Below are 21,507 nucleotides of genomic sequence, written 5' to 3' on the forward strand. Positions count from 1 at the left end.
CTGTTCAATGAACAAAACTTACCAATGTAGACCCTCCTGCTGTATCTCTGCATCAGCAACAGGACAAACACATGCAGTGGAATAAGGTTGATGATGAAAACATAACCACCCCATGCAGAGACCTATGAGAAATGGAATAGGAAAATAGATCTGCAAATATCTGCAAAATCTTAGGAAAGCCAATGCTGGCTTTATACATCCTGATGGTCTAACAAGAAAACACAAACCCCATCTAGACAAGGAGTCAGAACCACCAGTAATACCACCAGAATCTTTCTCAGTATTTATTATTTTAAAAAAAAAAAAAAAAAACCAAACAAAAACAACCAAAACCACCCACCCACGTATCAAAGACTTTTGAAATGGGCTGGTGGATTTTCAAGGCTATCCTTCCCATATCTCCTCCTCCTACTGAACCGGTCTGGTCACATTGGCAAACAAGAATGTGATGCTGAGGGCTCTTCCCCATGGTGAAGGCTGTAGCATGAGTCCCATGCAGGATCCAAAAATTCTCCTTTGACATACAAATTTGGCACCACGCTCTGCACATTTTGCTGGGGACAGGAAACAGTCTCTCTCACCAGAGAGGAGGAAGGGAGTAAGATACACCTCTGGGAGCAGAACTCCTGGAGCAAAGCAGCCAATGCAGGCTGCAGCGTAAGGAAAGAAACAGAGGTAAGGGGTGGATGCGCAGGGAAGCGGGGCTGAGCACTTGCAATAGCACACAACAATATCATGGATGCTGTGAGCCTGTAGTAACAGCAGCACTTGAGAAGCACTGGTATGATGTACTTAGAATTGAAACGCTACAATGTTATCAATCTATCACTGATTGCTGGTTTAGATAAAGATTTAATGAGCTATCATTACAATGTGTTATCTAAATTTCCAACATATTCAGAAGGACTAATGTTGACCAGACAATCTGTATTTTAACACATGTCCTCCTGTCAAATTAGTCTAGACTTCTTCCATACGTACCATGCCTACCCTAGGTCTTCATTTTTAGAATGCAGTAGCTAATGTGGTTTTCACTTTAATTGTACTTCAGGGCTTAGATTCACTTAGATATTTTTAAGCCCTAGAATCCAAAAAGAAATCCAAATGACTATGTTCTACAGAACAGATTCTAAAATAAGGACAAGGCCAAGTACCACTGTTTTTTGATACTAATGCTAGAAAACCCAGCGTTTCAAAATTTGAGGTAACCAGTTCAGACAATGTAAACAAGCAGAACTGAAATGTAAATTTTCTAGAAATTCATTTCAGATTATCATGATCCTCTTGCCGAATTACTAGCATGAAGTATCATGGTTTACACAGACAAGTTTATTTAATGGGAGAAAATTATATGAAGGCAGAATAGAGTAAGAACAAATGTGCAATTAAGATGCTGTCATATTTAGGGAAAGGTTTGAATGAAGCAGGTATCAGACAGTTTGTATGAACCAGAGACCTGCATGTATAATTACCAAATACTAAACCAAAACTAAGCACTGAAGATTGTACTAAACTGAAGATGCACTTGCAGAAGTTGAAGTCAAATAAATGCTAAAAATACAAATGCAAGGAAAAAACCCTTCTCCTTATGCAATGCAATGAGTCTAATTATCACAGTAAGTTAGGTATATATGTTAAGAGATATGGTTATCAAGAAAGATTTCTGCCAGTCCATGCCATATCCATTCCTCTTTCAAGGAGCTGTTCCTCCACTGCCCATGAAAGGGCTGACTCCTACTACCTCAAAATTTATTTAATTTTAAATATTTTAATTTGATTATTATTGAAAATTACATGATTTAATTTTCAACTCACACTGAAAAACAACTAATTGCATCAGAGAAGGACAAATGAGTACTATCTAATAAACAGTACAATTATACTTTCTCCTAAAAATTTACCTAAACAAAACGTCTTGAAGGGCATCTTAACAAAACTCTTTCCTAAAAGGAAATGCAACATATGGAAAACCAACACCAGGGATGAAGTAGGTACACACTCTGCAAGCAATAAAATTCTATCATTTGATCAGTGAGGCTATGCTATGGACAAATCTTAACCTTTTACTACCTAACAGCACTTGAAAGGAAAATAAAAGAAAAAAACCATTGCTTTACATACAAGGACTGACTGTCACGATGATGACATTAATTCTATAGGTTCGGTCACCACGCACACTCTAGATCACATCCCCTCACCCTCATACAATCCCACAGACCAAGACACTAGTCAGACTAAGATGGGAAGAACTTATTGGGTGATTTTTCAGCAGTAAAATTCTAAGTATTGTATTTGTTATCTACACATTTATGAAAAGCACTTTTAGAGGGTCTTGCCAATAAATTAGCACAATATAAAAAAAGACCGTGCTATATAAATACAACAATTCAAAAACTTACTTGCCTGATTTTGTACTGCACGTAAGTCTATCAAACCTACAGGGTCTCTTCACTGTAATGCTATATAAACAGCAATGCTGCGTATAAAGAAGTGGCTGTTTATTTAATGACTTGGTAAAAAGAAGGAGAAATAGGGGAGGAAATAAATGTACTCTTAACAGAAGATAGCTACCCTATTTGGCAACATATACAGGGCTGTTATTTGCTGTATTGACAGCAAAAATCTCCGAGAAAACCCAATGAACATTAAAGCTAGCAGAAATCTAGGCAACATCCAGATAATCTTTGAATTAACCTTGTACTTTAAATTAAGGCATGCAAAACAGTTCATAAGTTCCTTTTTCTTGCAAGCCTAGTTACCTGACTCTAGAAAAGAATTGAGACCTCAATCTCAACCGACACCAAGCAATTAGCCTAACTGTCCCACCACCGGCTATTTTGAGGCTAATTTATTTTTCGTATAGCCACACACACACACAAGTTTATTCGTTAGGGAAAAAGACTGATTTATACAGGAAAATTCTTCAAGTCTAAGGTTTCAGAAGATAGAGTAAAGGGGAAACCAATTCCCTCCATTTTGCTACTGGTTTTATCACCTCAATTTTACTACTGTTTTCCCTCTGTTAGCCCTTAGGAACATCTCTGCAATAGCCTCCGTTTTCATAGATCAAGAATGAAAAGCGACTTTATGATCCTTTAATCTGACATTGAATTAATTCAGCATTTCTGGTGGTAAGCTTTACTTTATGGCATAATTGCACAAAAAGAAATAGCTTTCAAAGTTACATTAGTGTAACTTTGTCCATAAATTTTAAATATTATTATTACATTTTAGTAATAATGCTGCGCAGGCATATGAATATTCAAATTCCACCTTAATTCACCTGCACCAAAAGAAAAATTCCACTGAATCAGAGTACCTATTCACAGCATGGGAAAAATTTGTACGTACAAGTTATTATACTTCAGAGTTTTTCCAAAATCATTTTCATTGTGTTTATTAAATAGTTTACATTTTTAAATATTTATTATGCCTTTTTACTCATATATTTAAGGTTTTAATAACAATATGAAGCAACAATTTTACATTACAACTCCAACAAAGATTAAAATCTCCTTCTGTTCTTCATCAACATATGGATTGTATAAGCCCTGCTCAAATAGTTTAGCTATTATATAGATAAAAGGCTTACCATGTAGAAGTAGGATAGACAGCAGCAGATTGTCCAAAAGACCGACCCAGTTTTCACAGACTTCACCTTTAAAAATAGTCAAGTACTTATGAATGACAAACACTGGACAGTATTCCAAAATTTCATTCCAAAACAACTGTCAAGAGAACTCTTCAGCACATACCAAGTTATATTTGCATGCTTCTGAACTGATGTCCATAAAACAAAACCATAGGTGCAATTCATTTACACACAAAATAGCTTATACACCTATCTCTAGTTAAAGCAAAGGCAGGATGCAATACAACTCTCTGCTTCGTGATCCAGGGTAGAAAAGTAGTTGCAACACCTATGTGCTACCTTCTCTGAGACATTAGACAACTTCATAATTCTAAGTGTAGACTATCCATGCCTTACTTTGGTTGGCATCAGACCCAACTCTGCAATTACAGATAAAAGAGCTATTCTGTAATTTGAAAAACTCACTTAAGTTTAATGAGAGCATCCAGATACTACTAAAGGTTTAGCAGGACCCATAAACTGGCCCCAGGGTATGATTTTGTCCAAAACTGATAGTGATGATTGTGGCGTGATAAAATAGGAATGAAAACCCAACATTAAATAAAGCTAGACAGTTCTCTAAAATCTGTATCTGATTCACACATAATTCTGGAAGAGTTCATGCAAACATCACCGCACTATATGCAGTTTAGTTAAGTATGAGTTCCGTAAGAACAGGTAACAGCTATCGTTTCTCAGTTGTTACAAAGTAACAGCGTAGGTTAGTTCTATTATTGTTCTTAAACACAATACACCTTTAAAGCTGCCGTTTAATCCAAGTCCAGATTTAAAAAACCTGCATTTAAGTAACAACAGTCACTCAGTCATGGAAAACTTGAATTCCCTTCCATTACACTCCTACCAACAACATCCCAAGTTTGAAATAGTCTAAAGCTAAAAAACTTGTAAGTATGCATCTGCTTATGAAAAGCAGAACTCTTGACAAAATCATGTGAAAAGCTGTAATGACCATGTACATACATGGGAGACACTCCAAATTAAAAGTACATGCATTCAAGGAACACACAAGTACCATCCAGTGTCTATCCTGAATTAACAATATAGTTATGCTGTTTGTGGTATTTCCAAAACAGATGCAACAGAACAGAAAAACACCAGCTTGCCTAACCTCCTTCATGCAAAACTGCATTACAGATGCAATTCTATATACGGATTAAAGAGTGACAGACAAGCTGCACTAGCAAGCAGGCTAACTAAAAGACATCAGACTTTTTTTTTCTTTTTTTTTTTAAGCATGCAAGTAATATTAATATATCTTGCTCTGAACAGCTTTGGGTATTTAAATTGGATGTGTAAGTCAAAGCCCAGACCCTTCATAGTCAAAAGCTTCTCCATAAGACGATTCAAAGCATCTTATGTTCAGAAACGACTGCTTTTCACCAGCTAAATAAGGAGGCTAAAGTATGATGCTCCCATAATACTACTACCTCCAAACTGAAAACAGAAACAGCCCTTCTGTTTGCTTTGTAGACTTATCATCACTATTATTACTACTACTACTACAGGACACACGTACTTCAGTTGAACAGTACTTTTACACAGCAAACCAAAGAGCATGATTATGGAGTGGTTCATATCATGTGACTTCTCAGTACTTGCCTGATCAAGAGCCAAGGGGAAGAGGGATGAGAGGGAGGAAAATAAGAATTCAATGGATTCTAAGAAAAATCAGTCATTTGGTTGGAGGAGGAACCAAAAACCTTTCCAAAGCAAAAGACTCAGCAATTACTTACCCATAAATAGTATGTGAACTGCAGTGCAAAAATAGCTATGCCTTCATTGTCAAATGATCCTGCTACTGATCGGGATATGTAACCTGGAACTATGGCAATAAAACAAGCAGCTAAAAGCCCTGCTCCTTGGTTCCACAGTTCTCTGGTGAGCAGGAAAGTAGAAATAGCTGTAAGGCCGCTAAAAACTGGTGCTAGGAACACACATACGTCTCTTATATGGACTGTCACATTAAGCATATTTAAAATCCAATGTATAAGGCCTGCTGTCACCATCAGTCCTGGGTATACCTAAAAGAAGACAAAAAAAAAAAAAAAATCAACACACCAAACCATTAGGTTATTGCAGAAAATTACCATGGTAGGTTTATTTGCATGTAATTTGCAATGAAACAGTCATTTCTTAAGTTGATGTAAGGAGTGAGAAAGTAAAGCTAATGAAATTATTTTAATACTACTTTAAGCATGTTTTGACAACACCACTCAATACCAGAGGTTCCTTAAATTTTATCCAAATGCTAACAATTAAATAGAATACATTTTGTAAATGAATAAGCAGTATATAGATAATACACTATCTTGCCTGACATTTATCATACAACGAGAAGCAGAAGCTAAAGTCTGCATGAAAATTTCAAGCCAGTTACCAGCTTTAAGACAAAAAAAAAACCCCAAAACCAAAACCCTTAAGACAACAAGAAGAAACCCAACATCATTTCCCAGCCCTATCCATTTTCCTCCAAAATATATCACGCCACTCTTCACTTCTTGTTACCCACTGAGAAAGAAAATGTGCATCAACAAGATGTTTTATTTTTAAGCTGAAAAGCTGACAGTCAGTCAGTTGAGTGTTATATATTTTCAAGATACCTGTAGGCATCTTTGGATATGAAGGATCAAAATGAAGTCCTATACAACTGAATTAAGATGTCCTCCAGGAAAGGTAACATAGACTTACACTGATCTATTGAACCCATCAAAGAATACTGGAGAACTTAATAATATTCTTAATAGGAATTCTACCCTCCCACATTTGTCAACATTAGAAAAATCAATATGTACTAGAAAAGTTAATATGCACTTCACCTGCCTTAGTTTCTTTCAAAAGCTAAGAAAGGTGTTGTACTAAATTAAATTAACAGATGACAGAATCCTCCCCTGCATATATCCTTGAGAGCTGGTTTTCAAGATGAACTACTAAAGCATACTATAGCACGTGACTTGCAAAATGACATATGCAATCAACATTTTGATTCTATTTCCTAAGGGGTTTTACTTCATATAAAATCAGGTCTGAAAATAATACATATATATGATACAAAAAAAGTCTCAGGTATCTCTAAGATATTAAAAAAATTGTATTGTAATTGTTACAAAAAACATCATTAATTTAAATGGTATGTACTCTTTAATGCACTTTCACACATTAAGTACACACATGGCTGCGTTACTTGTTACTAAAGCTATTCTACTAATGAATGTTATTTGTGTTCTGATTTAATAGTGTTGTTTCATACACCTTTCCCATCTTGTAACGTGCATCAATACCACTTTTACCTACTCCTGATGCTTCATACAGCTACCCCACTGATTTAATTCCATAAGGTCTTTTCCAGTGAAATCCTAGTATTTTCCTTACACACATGATGTCCACTCAACATATACCACTGGATTAAAACTTTTGCCTTTAGAAATTTAAGTAACTGGTTTGTTTTTTTTAAAAAAAAAATCATTGCACATACCAGAATTACAGGAGTCCTAACACCCTTATTTATTACTATTAGAATATTATTTATTACTTATTTATTTATTACTATTACATGTAAGTAAAACTCAGTTCTGTTCTTGTTCAGAGTATGCTGTTGGATAAAGACTAAAACATGCTGACTTAGTTCCTGCAGCTAAAAATTTTAAAATTTTCTTATTCCCTCTGCAGCAATTTGACAATTAAAAGTATGTTTTATTAAGATTCTTCTTTTATCAATGTCAAATTTGTATTGAAAGTTCAAAAAAAAACTTACTGCAAAGTCATCTTTAAGTTATTATTACAATACTTACAGTTCCACCTACTATTCTTCCCAGTGGATACCATGCTCTTTCATCAAACCAATTTAAAAATTCATAAAACCCATGGGATGCAAGATGATGTGTTGATCTATAGTTAAACCTAGAAAGAAATAAAGGAAAAGAAGGGGAAGGGGGGTGGGGATATAAAAATTAAGCAACTTAAGTTTTAGGCATACCTTAAGTCATCTGTTTTCTAAGACCTAGAAAGTAATTAAACTTCAGCATCTCATTTTGTATGTACAATGGTCCACCCTAAATCTATAGAGTTTTAAAGTAAATTACTAAGCTCTCAGTTACTAACCACTATATTTTCTTCATTTATACAGCCAGTGCATACACACAGATGAAATGTTACAATTTCAGGGTTGGGTTTTTCTTTTGTTTGTGAACATTAAAAAGTTTTCTATCACTCTGATGAACATTCCTGTTATTTCCTGCATTCCTTTTTCAAGTTAGTTTTCAAATATAGTTTATCAACCAATTATTCACCATATCTGGAATATCACTTACGCAGAATTAAGATCACAGAAGAATCAATGCAAGACTCCCATTCTGAGAGGATAACTACACAATACATCTGCTGCTGCTCCATTTCATGTAACATTGAGCGGTGATGTAATGTAATAACATGCAATAACGGGAATCAGCGTAATTGTTCACACTATCAAACCAATGGCCTTGACTTATTCCCTTCTTTGAATCAATAGGAATCTACACAACATAGAATCTATGTAGATGCAGTTTCACCTTCAAAGTTTGTACACTCTCTGCTGCAGAAAATTCCTTGTAGAACAAAAGCCCTGCCATGCATACCTTCAGTTCAGTCTGGAATTGCCATCAAGGCATTAATCTTCCACTTTCTTGGCACATATTTTTTCCAACTTCTCAAACTTCAGATAGAAAAACCTTTCAACTATTACAAAGTCCATTAATTCTTCAAACTGGGTATCAGACTGCTGTGAGAAAAACTGTGGCACGTTACCTCAAACTGCAACTTTTTCATGATCATTCAGAAGAAACTAACAAGGCTACACGTACTGATGCTGTAAAGTTCTGTAAAGAAAGTTTAGGCTTAGAAAAGCCAGGGTGAACACCACTTCTGAAACAAGCAACATCCACAAACTGCAACCTTCCTAATAGATACTCTAATTGGAATTTAGATAACCACATGAAATTCATCAGTTAAAGATGTATTAAAGATTATATTCATTAGTTAAGTAGAAGTTCAGATGACTAAATGAATACCATAAATACAACAGGTTAGATGAGCAAATCGCCATGAAAGACTCCCAAAGACAGTTAGTATTCAACACTGGAAAAGCTTATGTGTATTTTTCATTTTGTCTGTTTTATGAAAGCATCCACTTGTATCAGTAACATGCCCCACTTCTAATACAAATCTTAAAACTACATCAAATTCTTTCATATACCTAGGATTCCCAAAATATCACGGGTCCACTATGAACTAATTCATTTCAACAGAACGAAGCTAATGTCATTCAAGACTGCAAGACCCATCAGGTTCCTACTTGTTTAATCAGTACAACTCTAATATCTGCAGTACAACCACACAAAGGTCATGAGCAGGTTTTTTTCATCTACACAGTGAAAGAATAAACCAATTTAAATTCAAGTCCAGATGTCAGAAAATTTGCATGCTTCCACTGACTAAATTATCACAGCATCAGTCAAATAACATTAAAAATAAGTAAATAAAAAAAATTGAGAGCAGTATTTCCAGGAACAGTCTCTTACATGTTAAATAAGCAGTTATATAGGCTACATTAACTGATAAAAGTGCGGACTTTCAAAAGCAGTTAGTCATGTTTATGTAAGAAAATTCACACAAACATCAGTCATTCTGACCTAGAAATCCTTATATCAAACAGCAATGTGACATTTGTTTCTAATAAGCTTGCAACTATTCCCATTTGACTAGATTTCTAAATATTAATTAATTCTCCAGTTCTGAACTGTCAACTGTAATGTGGTTTATGAAATGCTGTACCTGTAAAATTAGACTCTTATCTTAGTATAGCAAGGTCTACTGTTAATTTGTTTAGTGCCAAGTGTCTGCAGTATGGTACCAGACAAAGCAGGAGTTCCACGTTGCACAGGACACATACAATCCAGCCAGCTATGGACCAAACTTAAAACACACTGAAAACCCACTCGATGTTGTTATCCTAGAACTTTAAAAAGGAAACAAGAAAGATATTTACCAACATGGATTACTTTCAGGTGTTTAAATCATGACTCAAACTCACAGAGACTACAAAAGTATGACTAATATTTACTTTCAGAGCATTAAAAGATTAGTTAAACAAATGAAATAAGCAAGAACACATATTGACATTCTCCTCGTGTTTCAAACTAGTAAAGCTTCATAACTGACTTCAGAAGGATGCAAACAACTGTGTTGTGCTTCGGCAGCATCCCATTAAGCCTTTAACAAGAATGAATTACCACCCCAAACTGAAATGCAACATAACAGCATTCTGCTTCTACCACTTAATAGGTTTGATTTTAATCTTCCCTCCCAATATACTTTCAGATAGATACAAAAGTAGGAAACCCTTCTTTCAAACAGTGATTGATTCTTTTGCCACAAATGAAAGCATGCAGAGACAGCTGGACATGTATTTACAGCAGAAATAATTAGCAATATTATAGGTACATGAATTTTTCACTGTGAGAAGACCTATAGGTGAGAACGAGAAATAACCTTCTGAACACAGAAACCTGATAAAAAAAATTAGGTGCTTAACTACAGCACCTACTTTGACTTAAAAAAAAAAAAAAAAAAAAAAAAAATTGCTCACTTCACCTCCCACTAGGTAACCTGCAAACAAAAATAAATTAAAATGTAAATATAAACATATGCATACATAAGGAGAAGCTTGATGGGTAATGCTGCATATCAAAGCCAGCGTCAGGCACTGACAAAGTGGCAGCAATGGGCAGTGCACCAGACAACACAGTATGGTCTAGCAATCATATGATGTCAGTATTATGCTCTTATGCCCCTTACCCACTTCATAGCACTTTACTCCTTTAGGGAAAAGCCTGAGTCTTCTAAATTGTTTCCCTTTTGGCCAGAATGGACATAGTGCTAATGAACGGTGAGTATTGTAAACCACAGTCACGCAGCCTTCTTATGGTTTTGGTACTTTGCAAACCGTGTCTGAAACCCAGCACAGTGGGTATTGTCTTTCTACAGTAGTACTGTCACAGTATCTACAACTATCAATAAGTATAATATCAATAGGGGTATAAAACAGCCCTGGGAAATATCAGAAAAACTGCCACCTTTGCCGGCATCCTGGAGATTTAGGGATTGCAACTGAGGGAGGCATCAGACCAAAACACAGATGGTGCTGAGAAGCAGTTGCATTTCAGGCTTGGGTATCACTGTCTTCCCCAGTTCTTCACTCTCCAGCAGCAGCAAGAACAGGTAACATTTAGGATTTTTATCCCACCCTCTTTCTTACTGGCTAGATATTAGCCAAGGAGACACAGGAACTGGAGTACGCTGTTGGTTAGTGACTAAATAGGATGCAGAACTATGTGACAGGACCAGACTGAAGGAAAGGCCCTCTTCTCCCACCCTCAACCCTCACACTGATCTGATCTTGAGGTATGGGAACTATTCACCCTTCTCCCAATATTGTTGCTCATCCTCCCTCACTGCTTTGAAGCAAGTCAATTTGAGACAGACCTGAGAAGAATAAAGCACAAAATCACATGAAGCACATGCCTAATTAAGAACTTAGCTTGAAAGACTTGAGATGAATATTCAGGTTTGCAGTCAATGTTGTGAGGAAGATACATGCTTGATACATTCAGTAGAGATGAGCTCTTAAGGACCTGACTGTCTAACACCAGTAAGCGTTGACTTTTCTTATTTTAGCTGACATTCTACAAGGAAAAGTGATGCTCTGCTGTTCTCCTTGCCTCTTTCTGTCAGGTTTGTAGTTTGAACTGTCTCCACCTCTGAACTAAACTTTGAAGGAACCATGAAACAATCCTAAGTCTTCGCATGTTTCAGAATTCAAATTCACAACCACCAAAAACTAGGCTGGTATTGTAGTTTTGAACCTTTTGGGGGATGCTCTACTGATCACGGAAGTGCTCTATGCATGGTACCATTAATTTTGTGGCACTATTGGAGATACTTTCAGTTTCAATTTCAGCACAGAAAACAGCACAAGCAGCAACAGCAAAATAACTGAGCGGAGGCATAATTTTTTTTAGTAGCAACATTACTTTGGAAAGCTTAACTAGACAACTTGAAAAATAAAGCCTGAAATGTTTTCAGTTATATGTTACGTACTGTTAATACATAATCTTAACTACACTCATGCTTGGGTTTGATTTTTTATGCCACCCTATGAACAGCTTTTCTGATGACACAAGGTAATGCTGTCAGATGACTAGCTCATGCTAGTCACACCAATAACTTGCTCTATCCAGGAGCTATAGAAGCCTCCAGCACTTCACAGCAACAACTGTTGCTACACTTGTAAGGAGACATCTCTGGCTTTGACATTAGTAAGTTTACCAAGTTTGGTATTTCCTTGACAAAAGTACTATTCAAGATGAACGTTCAAATAAAGTTCAGCCTATGAAGAAAGTAGGAACATACAAGAAAAGAGCACATGTACAGTAATGCAGTTACTCCATCCACATCCTAAGATTTACGGCAAATTACACTGATGGCAACAGAATTAATTTGACCCTCCCATTATAACAGAGTGCAAGATTGGTGTTGCTTCTTGCGGGAATGCTGACTGTCTAAACCCTATCAATTTCATGTTACTATTGCCCCGTCATCTAGACTTTTTATCTGGCATTTTACAGCCATCTGAGACTATGTCATCTCCTTACTAGCATAATCTGTTGAAAAATTTCTAAGCCTGCAATTATAAAGTCTTCTGTGCTCTAAAATCTTCAGCTGCAGATGCACAAAATTTTCACATCTGCAAACTCGGAAAAATGACATGATACAAACCAACTATGAACATTTCAAGCTATCCGAGCAATTCTAGGAGTCAGTTTTTAATGCAAATGTAGATTACAGAATCAATTCTGCTATAGAGCATCTAATTAGAGATGGCAAGTCTAGATTCTTGAACAAGATAGTTGCAGATTGACTCCATATCCGACATATTCTTTGCCTCCAAAGGAATAACTTATTCAGTGCAACACTATTATGGAAAATCTAATGAGAAAGTTCAGTAACTTCCACTCAAATGAAGAAACATATCTATACAGTATTCCATATTAAATTTTAAAAACACCTGCTTGTCTACATTTTATACTACAATCACAATATCCTGGAAGCCTTATTCTGCAGTCTGTATCCACGAATAAGCAATTACCACAATGAGTTCTGCATATGGTTTTTTAAATGGAAGTACACTACCCCATCAATCACATAATGAATTCAATGCACTATGACAGTATTTCTCATCATGAAAATGCTTGGTTGTGTTGAGTTTATAACCTTGGGAAGCATATATGGACATTTAAGTCAGTTTCAAGTACCCAAGGTTAGAATTTTGTACCAGCAATACCTGTAGGCAAAAGCACTTACAACAGGTAAAGAGCCTTTCCTACTGGCCACAACTCAAACCCAAGGTGTTACAGACTCACAGTAAGAATGGAGAAAATACACACCGAGGTCTGCATGTGTAAGAACCAGTGAAACAGAGGGCGGTCCTGTGTTTACCTGAGCCAAAACTGACATAGCTCTGCAAACTGAAGAGCAACCAGGCAATTTTATCACAGAACAATCTCACATTCCTTTCTTTTTAACTTAGGCTGATGTCAGCAGAATGGTTTTATTAGATATTAAATCTAACACAAAGATACACTGCATGAATTGTCCCCAGTTAGAACATTTATATATAATCAAGTACTTATGCGTCCACAAATTTTTTTCTGGTATTCTCTAGATGCGTACCTACCACAGTTTTATGTGGAAGATGTTATCACTTTGCACACTCAGCTGGAGCTTCTGCACCTCACTAGACAACACACACCCAAGAGTCAAGAACATATTAACACTTTCTTTCACAAGGGACATGGAACATGCTTGCGCAGATCTTTTAAAGCTGACTGAAAGACAATTACTATGTCAAGTCTGCCAGAAAGAAAAAATAACAAGCTTTTGCTGGTGTAGAGTTTAATATTGTCCTAATGCTGACAATTTTAAGGCATCAAATATAGAACTTTTGATTGTTTAGACTTTATGAATTTATCTCAAAATATATGGATATGTAATTACTTTTTGTATTGTGAGACAAACCTCAACCACTATTAAGTATTTGGTGAAAGGTCCCAAGAGCGCCCTACGTTTACAGAGGTCCAACTGATCTTTAGGGGTTTTCTTGCAAGTAAGGCCATTTGAAAAGAGACATACACATCCTGGAAGTTGACTGTCAACCAGAAGTCTAGTGTTTGATAAGAAAACTGGCAGAAGGACTACCATTCTGAGTTTCCTCGGGTTCAAAATTGGTCACAGTCCTGCTTTTGATTTCAGACTTCCTAACTCTGAACAAACACACTCACACAGAAAAATGGGGCGAAGAGTCCTTTGTTATACAAAGGATAGTTAGTATGCTGATGCAGTAAAATGTCAGGGAGTTCTGTAGTGATGTGGCCACCTAACTTCAGAAGATGGAAATTCTGAGTCAAAGGAGGATGAAGATTCTGTTCCTGGAATCCAGCCAAGCAATGAAACTGTTTGTAATACCATTAGAATAGCTCCCGATGGGGAAGAACAGCCCAGGCAGAAAAAAAAAGCTGCATAGCACAACCAGAAAGGCACCTATTTTTTCAGGTCTAACATTCAACTAATGTTCAGTGGAAAGCCTGAAAAATACCAGAATAGTTATAGAATAACCATTAAGAATATCAGAATGTCCCCAATGTGTTTAAGGAGGATTACAGCATTCCTACTGCCACTACTTGGCATGGTATTTTCACTGTCTGCAGTAAGATGTCACGCTTAGCAAGTGCTAAAATCAGTAACTGCACGCTGCCAGTGGCTTAATGATATGAAATTCTAAAGGGAGCATACAGTTGCTCTGACTTCTTCAGAGAGCCCAGGGCATCTTCAACATTTTTGCTCAAGAGCTGCAAGCTTTTTAAAGAATTCCATGACCACAGCTTATACTTTTCATACAATACACCACATCTGAAGCCATGATATGCTTCCCATCATCACTGTAGTGGGCATGTATCTGCCTACAGTTTCAGAAACTTCATCTAATGCCTATTAGGCTTTTTCACCACTTTTTTCTGTCTTGCTTTTGAACTATTCCATGCCTCAAGGCAAATTATTAAGAAAAGTGCCAGTTTTATCAATACTAAAAGACATACTTTGCCAGTGAAGTCTGCCATTCATAACATTTAAAAGTATTTTACACCTAAGAAGAAAGCGATGATTTTTTTTTTTTCTTTGGACAGACAAAATTCCCAAGAGGTTTCATTGATAAGATACGAAAAGAATAATTTGAAATTCCTACAGGGAAAAATTGAATGCTGACTTTCCTCTCTACTGGACATGCACTTCACTGCAGATACTACACCATGACGGGCGTCAATACTGACAGCAATACTGGTTCCATATATTTTGACAGCATCAGCTTCTTGAGAGGCATCACTTCTCTGCTCAATACAATATTAACTACCACAAACTCAAAAGGCCCTAAAAGCATTAGGTCTGTTTCTTTCTGAGTGCTATTGGGCTACTTTGTGGAGCATTAGCCTCCAATCTTGCAACTCTGAGGGCTTTGCAACAAATTAATGTTCAAAAAGAATGTTTCTTCCAGATGAAACAGATTCATACTGTACTTGTTTTTAACATGATGGAGGCAGCTTAACTTCAGGACCTTCTAAGTTAAAGGCTGGTACATGAGAACCTGGTTGGCAAAAAGCAACTCAAAGGCTATTAGCTGAATAATATATTTTAAGAAGAAAAATACTCTGTGTGTAAAAAAATGTGATACTAGAAATGAATGGGCTGAACGTGACTGCTTCACAAGAAGGACGGCTAGCTCCCAAGCCACTTTTTTCCTGGTTATCTACTACAGAACAAAGTAATCTGTTACACCCCGACAATTATTCTGGACTCTTATTAAACTGATCTCAAACACACTACCTGCTATTCTGTAACAAGATCTAATACATATCCAGAAAAGCATACTAATTTTTGTAATAGTCTGAAATACAGAGTAAAGGAAATTTCTTATTCATTGTGGATACTTTCATTCTATTTTAACTATTTGGGAGTACGTGGCACAGTCATAATCTCTGCTGCATAATAAAATCATATATATGCTACAATGTAATGGCAACTGTGGAAGTACTAACTACACCAAAATGCAGTTGAACCAACTTCACAATTACTTCTCATTAAGTGAAATTAAGGAATCAGTCTGGACACTAGATTTCTACCCTGTAAAATGGAAGACATAGTAAAAAGTAAACAGGGCCATTAGAAAGGCTCTAGATCCCCACCATCCCATGTAATATTTAAGCAAGGACAATCTTATTTCTGACAGGACATTTAAACAGTTATAACAACACAGAATAGCTTTAGCAGAAACTATTGCATCTACCCCTCAATAACCTATAACTTGTTGTTTGAACTCCCATGTAACATGAGAAAGAGTAGGTCCAGCCAGAACTGGACATTAGGTATCAAACCACTGTATATATTATGTCAACATAGTTTTTTGTTAGCACACAGAAATTAAAAGAATCAGCAGCTTTGTGGTTGCATGTCAGCGGTCTAAGTCAGTTTAGCGAGTTAAAATAAGATAGTTTCATCCAATATTCCTGTTCCTTAAATATTTGCTCTTTAGTATACCTCTCAATGCACCTCCTGTTCTTCCTCTTGCAACTAGCTCTTAGTTACCTGAATTCTATGACTACACTTTTTTCCAATTGTCCTTTCTGTATGTAAATTATGTTTAGTCGGAGAAGCTGGGCACCTGTTCAACTCCATCTGTTGCAATGTTGACTTCCTGACTTTTTACTACAATGATTGCTGAAAACATAAAAATTAATGTTTCAGAGTGGATTATACAAAGAAAGCATCATTAGAGCAGAACCAGCCAGTCTATCTAACTTGAACAATTTCTGTCCAGTGATGGAGGCTGGGTTAAAGACCTAATTTTAGCTAACAAATACATCTGCTGGAATTCTGCTTAACCCTCCAGTAACCTAGCATAAATAGACATAAATATTGCATTCACCAGGCATGTAGCAGGGATCAGGCAATTTTCTGCTGTGAGTATGTACGCACGTAGATATACATATAAAGCTACCTGCAGAACAAACCAAAGTATATGCCCAGGGTTTGCAGAAACCTAGAGATAGATCTAATTAAGTCCTAATCAAATAAAGCAGAAAAGAAAGAGGCATGAATATAGCCCAAAGTACAAAAGCATAAGGCAGGGGGGAAATCAAAACTCCAGGCTGCCATGTACTAAATTGCACACCCACCCAAATTTAACTGTGGCAGTTATCCTTCAACTGACCTTTGCTAGTTAAAAGGAATGCAGAAGCACTCCTAATTCGCTTCTGTACCCAAATCAAACAAGTCAGCTTAAATCACAGCTAAAAAGCAAACCAATCTAAGGATGGCCTGAACTATTTCACCTGATTTATTCCACATGATCTATTACTACAGTCCAACAGAAGGGATGGTGGCTGCCAGCTGAGGGCAGAAACACTTCCAGCTGTTTGCAAAGTGACTGCATATTCTTACACTAGAGGAAATTCGTGCAGCAATAGGATGTCCCCAATAAAATAAAGACCAGGAAAGTAGATGACAGCAGGAAGTAGTCTTCATCCTTCCCTTCAATACACAGATTGGAGTTTATCTTTCTAACCATATTTTGCATTCTTGACCCACTTTCAGTGTCTGATTTATTCTGAAATAAGTATGGCAAGCAGAATTTAAAATCAGTTATCTACTACATTTTATTTATATTTTTCATAATGTTTCAAGTATGTCTAAATAAATAAAAAATTAAAAAGGCAAGTTTTCACTGAATTAATGCAACCTGCTCAGAATTGTACTTAAAGGTTACCAACATTTCTTTAAAAGACTACACACAAGAAACACAGAAGTTTAATAATAAAACATTATTTGTTTTTTATTATGTATCCTCACAGAAACACTACAGATTAAGTGCACTGCAGTGACTATAATGCTCAGCGTTTAAGACAGTATTCATAATTAATATTAAACTCCTGCCTTGTACAATTAAAGTTGCATGTTTGTTTTCTCATTACATGATGGAATTTGTAGCATTGCTTAGTCTTAGTATGCTGTACCTATCAAACTATTTCACTGTGCTCCTCTGTCACACCTTAGTAAAATCCAATTCATGTTCAGAAGTGACCTTAAAGGGATTTAAAAAAAAATACAATACAATACAAATGTGGAGGAGGGGGAACACTATTAGGATGAGCGAGGCTTAATATTACACACATATGCTTATAAGCTGTGATGCTTTCTGTCACAAACGCTATTACAGAAATATTAATAAGACTACACCCACCATTGTCTCTTCTATCCTATGTCCAGGAGCACGTCCTTTCCAAAACACACCACCTCCTTGACCAGCTGGCTACATTACTACACAGTTTGATAGTTATAGCCCTTCTGTCTTACACTAATGAACAGTAAAAGGGATGAGTTTAATTCCTAATGCCACTTCATCAAATAACAAGTACTGACTTGAGGTACCATGCCTTACTCTTCTCCTCCACTGCCACACGAAATGGGATAAGGTAAAATGAATATCTGGTTGTTGATGAAAAGGAACGGGGAAAGAAAGATAGTAAAGCAGTAGGATCAGTGGCTGTTCAGGCAGCGCTGAAAAGAGGTATATTGCCAGGGATACATGAGAGCTGTTGGGAAGGACCTAGCAGAAGTTCTCAAGGGATAGTTCTTAGGTCATACAATCCTAAATCTTCTCTCCCCCTTGCCCTCCAGACATGAATTAAATTGGGCTGTTCCAGGACCTTTCACACTCCGATCCCCACTGGACTGTATGCCCTCTCAACTCCCTCTTCACAAATGCAGATTTAAATTAGAAAACTAGAGTTAACCTTCCTGATTCAAAACCAGGATTCAGCTCTAGATCCCCAACATCCCATATAACCATTTAAGCAATGACAATCTTATTCCTGGCAGAACTTTTAAACAGTTACAGCACAGCAGAAGAGCTTTAACAGAAACTATTGATACATTCACCCCTCGATAACCCCATGACCTGTTGGTCAGGGAACTCCTGGATATCTGAGATGGGATCAGGGTACAAGATGTGCCAATACAGTAGCTCAGCACCACTGGAAGAGGGGAGTTTCTCGCTCCCTGCATCCAGCTGCAGATCCTGACACCTACACTTACAAGATTTCTGCACATTGCCTTTAACTTGTTAACACAGCAGAGAACTATCTGAGGAAGTATACAAGAGATGATGGAAAATTCAGGAAAACTGCTCCACTTGATTAGATGCAAATAAGGCCAATTTATACCGGTGAAGACAAGCTTAGAGCACCTTGTCATATTGTAGATATTCAGAGTCAGGCTCTACTCAAAGCACTGTGAACAGCTGTCTTATCAGCCACAGTCATTTCCTGGACATTCTCGAAGGAACCTTTGGAATCATCTACCATGTGTTTTCCAACATGGAAATAATATCCACAGGTACTCTAGCACAGCATATTGGATTCTGAGATAGAAGACAACACTGCTTAACTTCCCAGGTAAAAGCACCATTCAACTGATACTTAAAAGCTGTTCTGTGGGTTTTTCCTCTTGAAGACAGCCCTGAAAGAAGACAGCAGATTGTACTGTATGAAATATACTATCACAAAGCAAACCCATGATGCCACATAGGTAAGAATGTTGTGTTGAAACTACAGTATGATGGAAGCATAAGGAAAAAGGGATCCTGAAGTTGACTTACCAAAGCAAAAGCCAGAAAATACAATTCAGTGATGAAACTATAAGCATGACATACTGTACACAAACCATATCATCCAGTATTCTCCCAAGCAAAAACTGGTCTTTACTGTGGGAGGGTGGGGCAAGCATTGGTGAAGTAGTGAAGGATTACAAAATTAAAGCACTAGAAATTCTTTGGATCCTGAACATATTAAGCCATAGGAGAAAAATTACATTTGTCTTCACTAGCTGACCTGAGCCATCACAAATTAGGATAATGTTGCAAATGTTTAAGGTAGCCTCTCCAGTGTCAAAATCCATTTTCTATTTGGCAAATGAAAGATTAAAACTGTTACAGAGTAAAATGAATTGTGAGACATATGCAACAGTTTTTCAAATACTACTTCAGACATCTGACATTAGATAAATCATTCTAGTCACCTCTATAAGAGAAACCAGTCAAAACACAGCAGCGATACCCAGATTCCTGGAAAACTCACACTGCATTGGCTTTCATGTTTCTTGTTCTACAGTAAAGCAAGCCAAAGAGATGCCCACTTACTTCCACTGTTAACATCAATATAATAACGCCAAAGCTCCAATCTTGTTTTGCTGACTTTCTAAATTAGAAGAATTGCAACTTTAAGGCATTTTATCTATTGCCAGAGAAAGAAATAAAGGCATTTTAAAGGCCTTTAATACCCAAACTATAAACCTGAACTGCCTTTTTCAAGATATACATTCCAAACAATATTTATGAAATTCTGAGTTACTCAACAGAACTTCCAAATGTCACTTGGGATAAGTTTAGAATAGGAAGGAAGGAAGCACATTCAACATATGCAATAGACTACAGAAATAAAAAAAGCTGGATAAACAAAGAAAAGTATTCAGGACAGGTAGGCCTGGTTTTATTATGTTTTGCTTCTGCAACAAGAAAATTAATTGCTGTATTTTCAAATCCTCTGGTTATAGCACACAAGTATTCTGTTCAACACACTGTCCTCCCAGTCAGCTGCATCCTCAAACAGGTACTTTCCACCCCTAGCGTTCCTTAAAATGTCCATCTATTGCAAAGATGATGGGAATAAAAGTAAATAAAATCACACTCTTTGTTGCTGGATTTAGCTACCATTTATAATATAACAATCACAAAAAAACCCCACAGAGACTGAAAAAAATAAAGCAAAGCACTCACAAAAGCTGCCCAGCCATGTGTTCTAGAACAGTTTAAAATTACAATTACATGCAATTTTTCCTTTCTGCAAAATCCCTTTGCTATTCAGCAAACAGGATAGATGGTGCCTATGAATACAGCGAGTCACTCTTTTCAAATAAATGTAAATACTACTGTGTAAAATGGTCTAGAAGATAATAGCAATCTCATTAAGAACACCACCAAAACTCAGTAATCAAGCCAAACTTGCGTCCTCAGTTGTAATGTAGTTTCCCAAGGGTTTTTTGTTTGTTTGTTTAAGTAAGGAAAGTTTTGAACAGGTATTTTGCAACTCTATCTTCATAGATTACCAGCTGAACAGAATTCCAACATGCTCTTTACCTACCATAACCCATATAAATCAACTGCCATAGAAAATTATATGATAATCACTGTAACACCTGGAAGTAATTATCATTACAGCCCACATACCCCAGTCATTCATATTAGATGGGCTCTTTAAGAAGTAGCATATGATACTGGACTTGGGTCTCCCATAGCAGACAGACATCTTAAATACCGTTTCCCGCTCTGAGAAGCGCTCATGTACAAACACTCAATTATCCTTGTTTAAAAAAGACAATTTCTTTTTCTAAAGCACAGGGATATTGCCTCACTTAATAGCAAGAACTTTTGAAGTATGAGAAGCATTTAATTCTCCATATGCCAAAGGAGCTTTTAGCCTGGGAAAGAGTAGCAGTAAGTTGGGAAATACAGAAGCTGATCTATTTTCTTTGTATCTATATCCTTAAATTCATTCCTCAGGCTGCTTCAACTTATCTGAGGTGTGGTGCAACATTAGGGTCAATTTCACAGTACCTCTCAAGCCCAGACCTACCATCCATCTACATTAAAAATACCTCAGCTT

At 36.6% G+C, this 21,507-nt stretch overlaps 1 protein-coding gene across 1 annotated transcript in view; it reads right to left on the reverse strand.

Annotated features, from left to right (window-relative positions):
- STT3B (STT3 oligosaccharyltransferase complex catalytic subunit B) overlaps positions 1–21,507 on the reverse strand; it is a 52,872-nt gene that overhangs the window by 23,295 nt on the left and 8,070 nt on the right. The window contains exons 2-5 of the mRNA XM_055710324.1: positions 7,441–7,549; positions 5,386–5,673; positions 3,593–3,658; positions 23–122 (exon numbers count right to left, since the gene is read on the reverse strand). Of these exons, the coding sequence (XP_055566299.1) occupies positions 23–122; positions 3,593–3,658; positions 5,386–5,673; positions 7,441–7,549 (563 nt within the window). The remainder of the gene's footprint in view (positions 1–22; positions 123–3,592; positions 3,659–5,385; positions 5,674–7,440; positions 7,550–21,507) is intronic.

The sequence above is a fragment of the Falco cherrug genome, chromosome 4, assembly GCF_023634085.1.
Source record: "Falco cherrug isolate bFalChe1 chromosome 4, bFalChe1.pri, whole genome shotgun sequence".
Lineage (NCBI taxonomy): Eukaryota > Metazoa > Chordata > Aves > Falconiformes > Falconidae > Falco > Falco cherrug.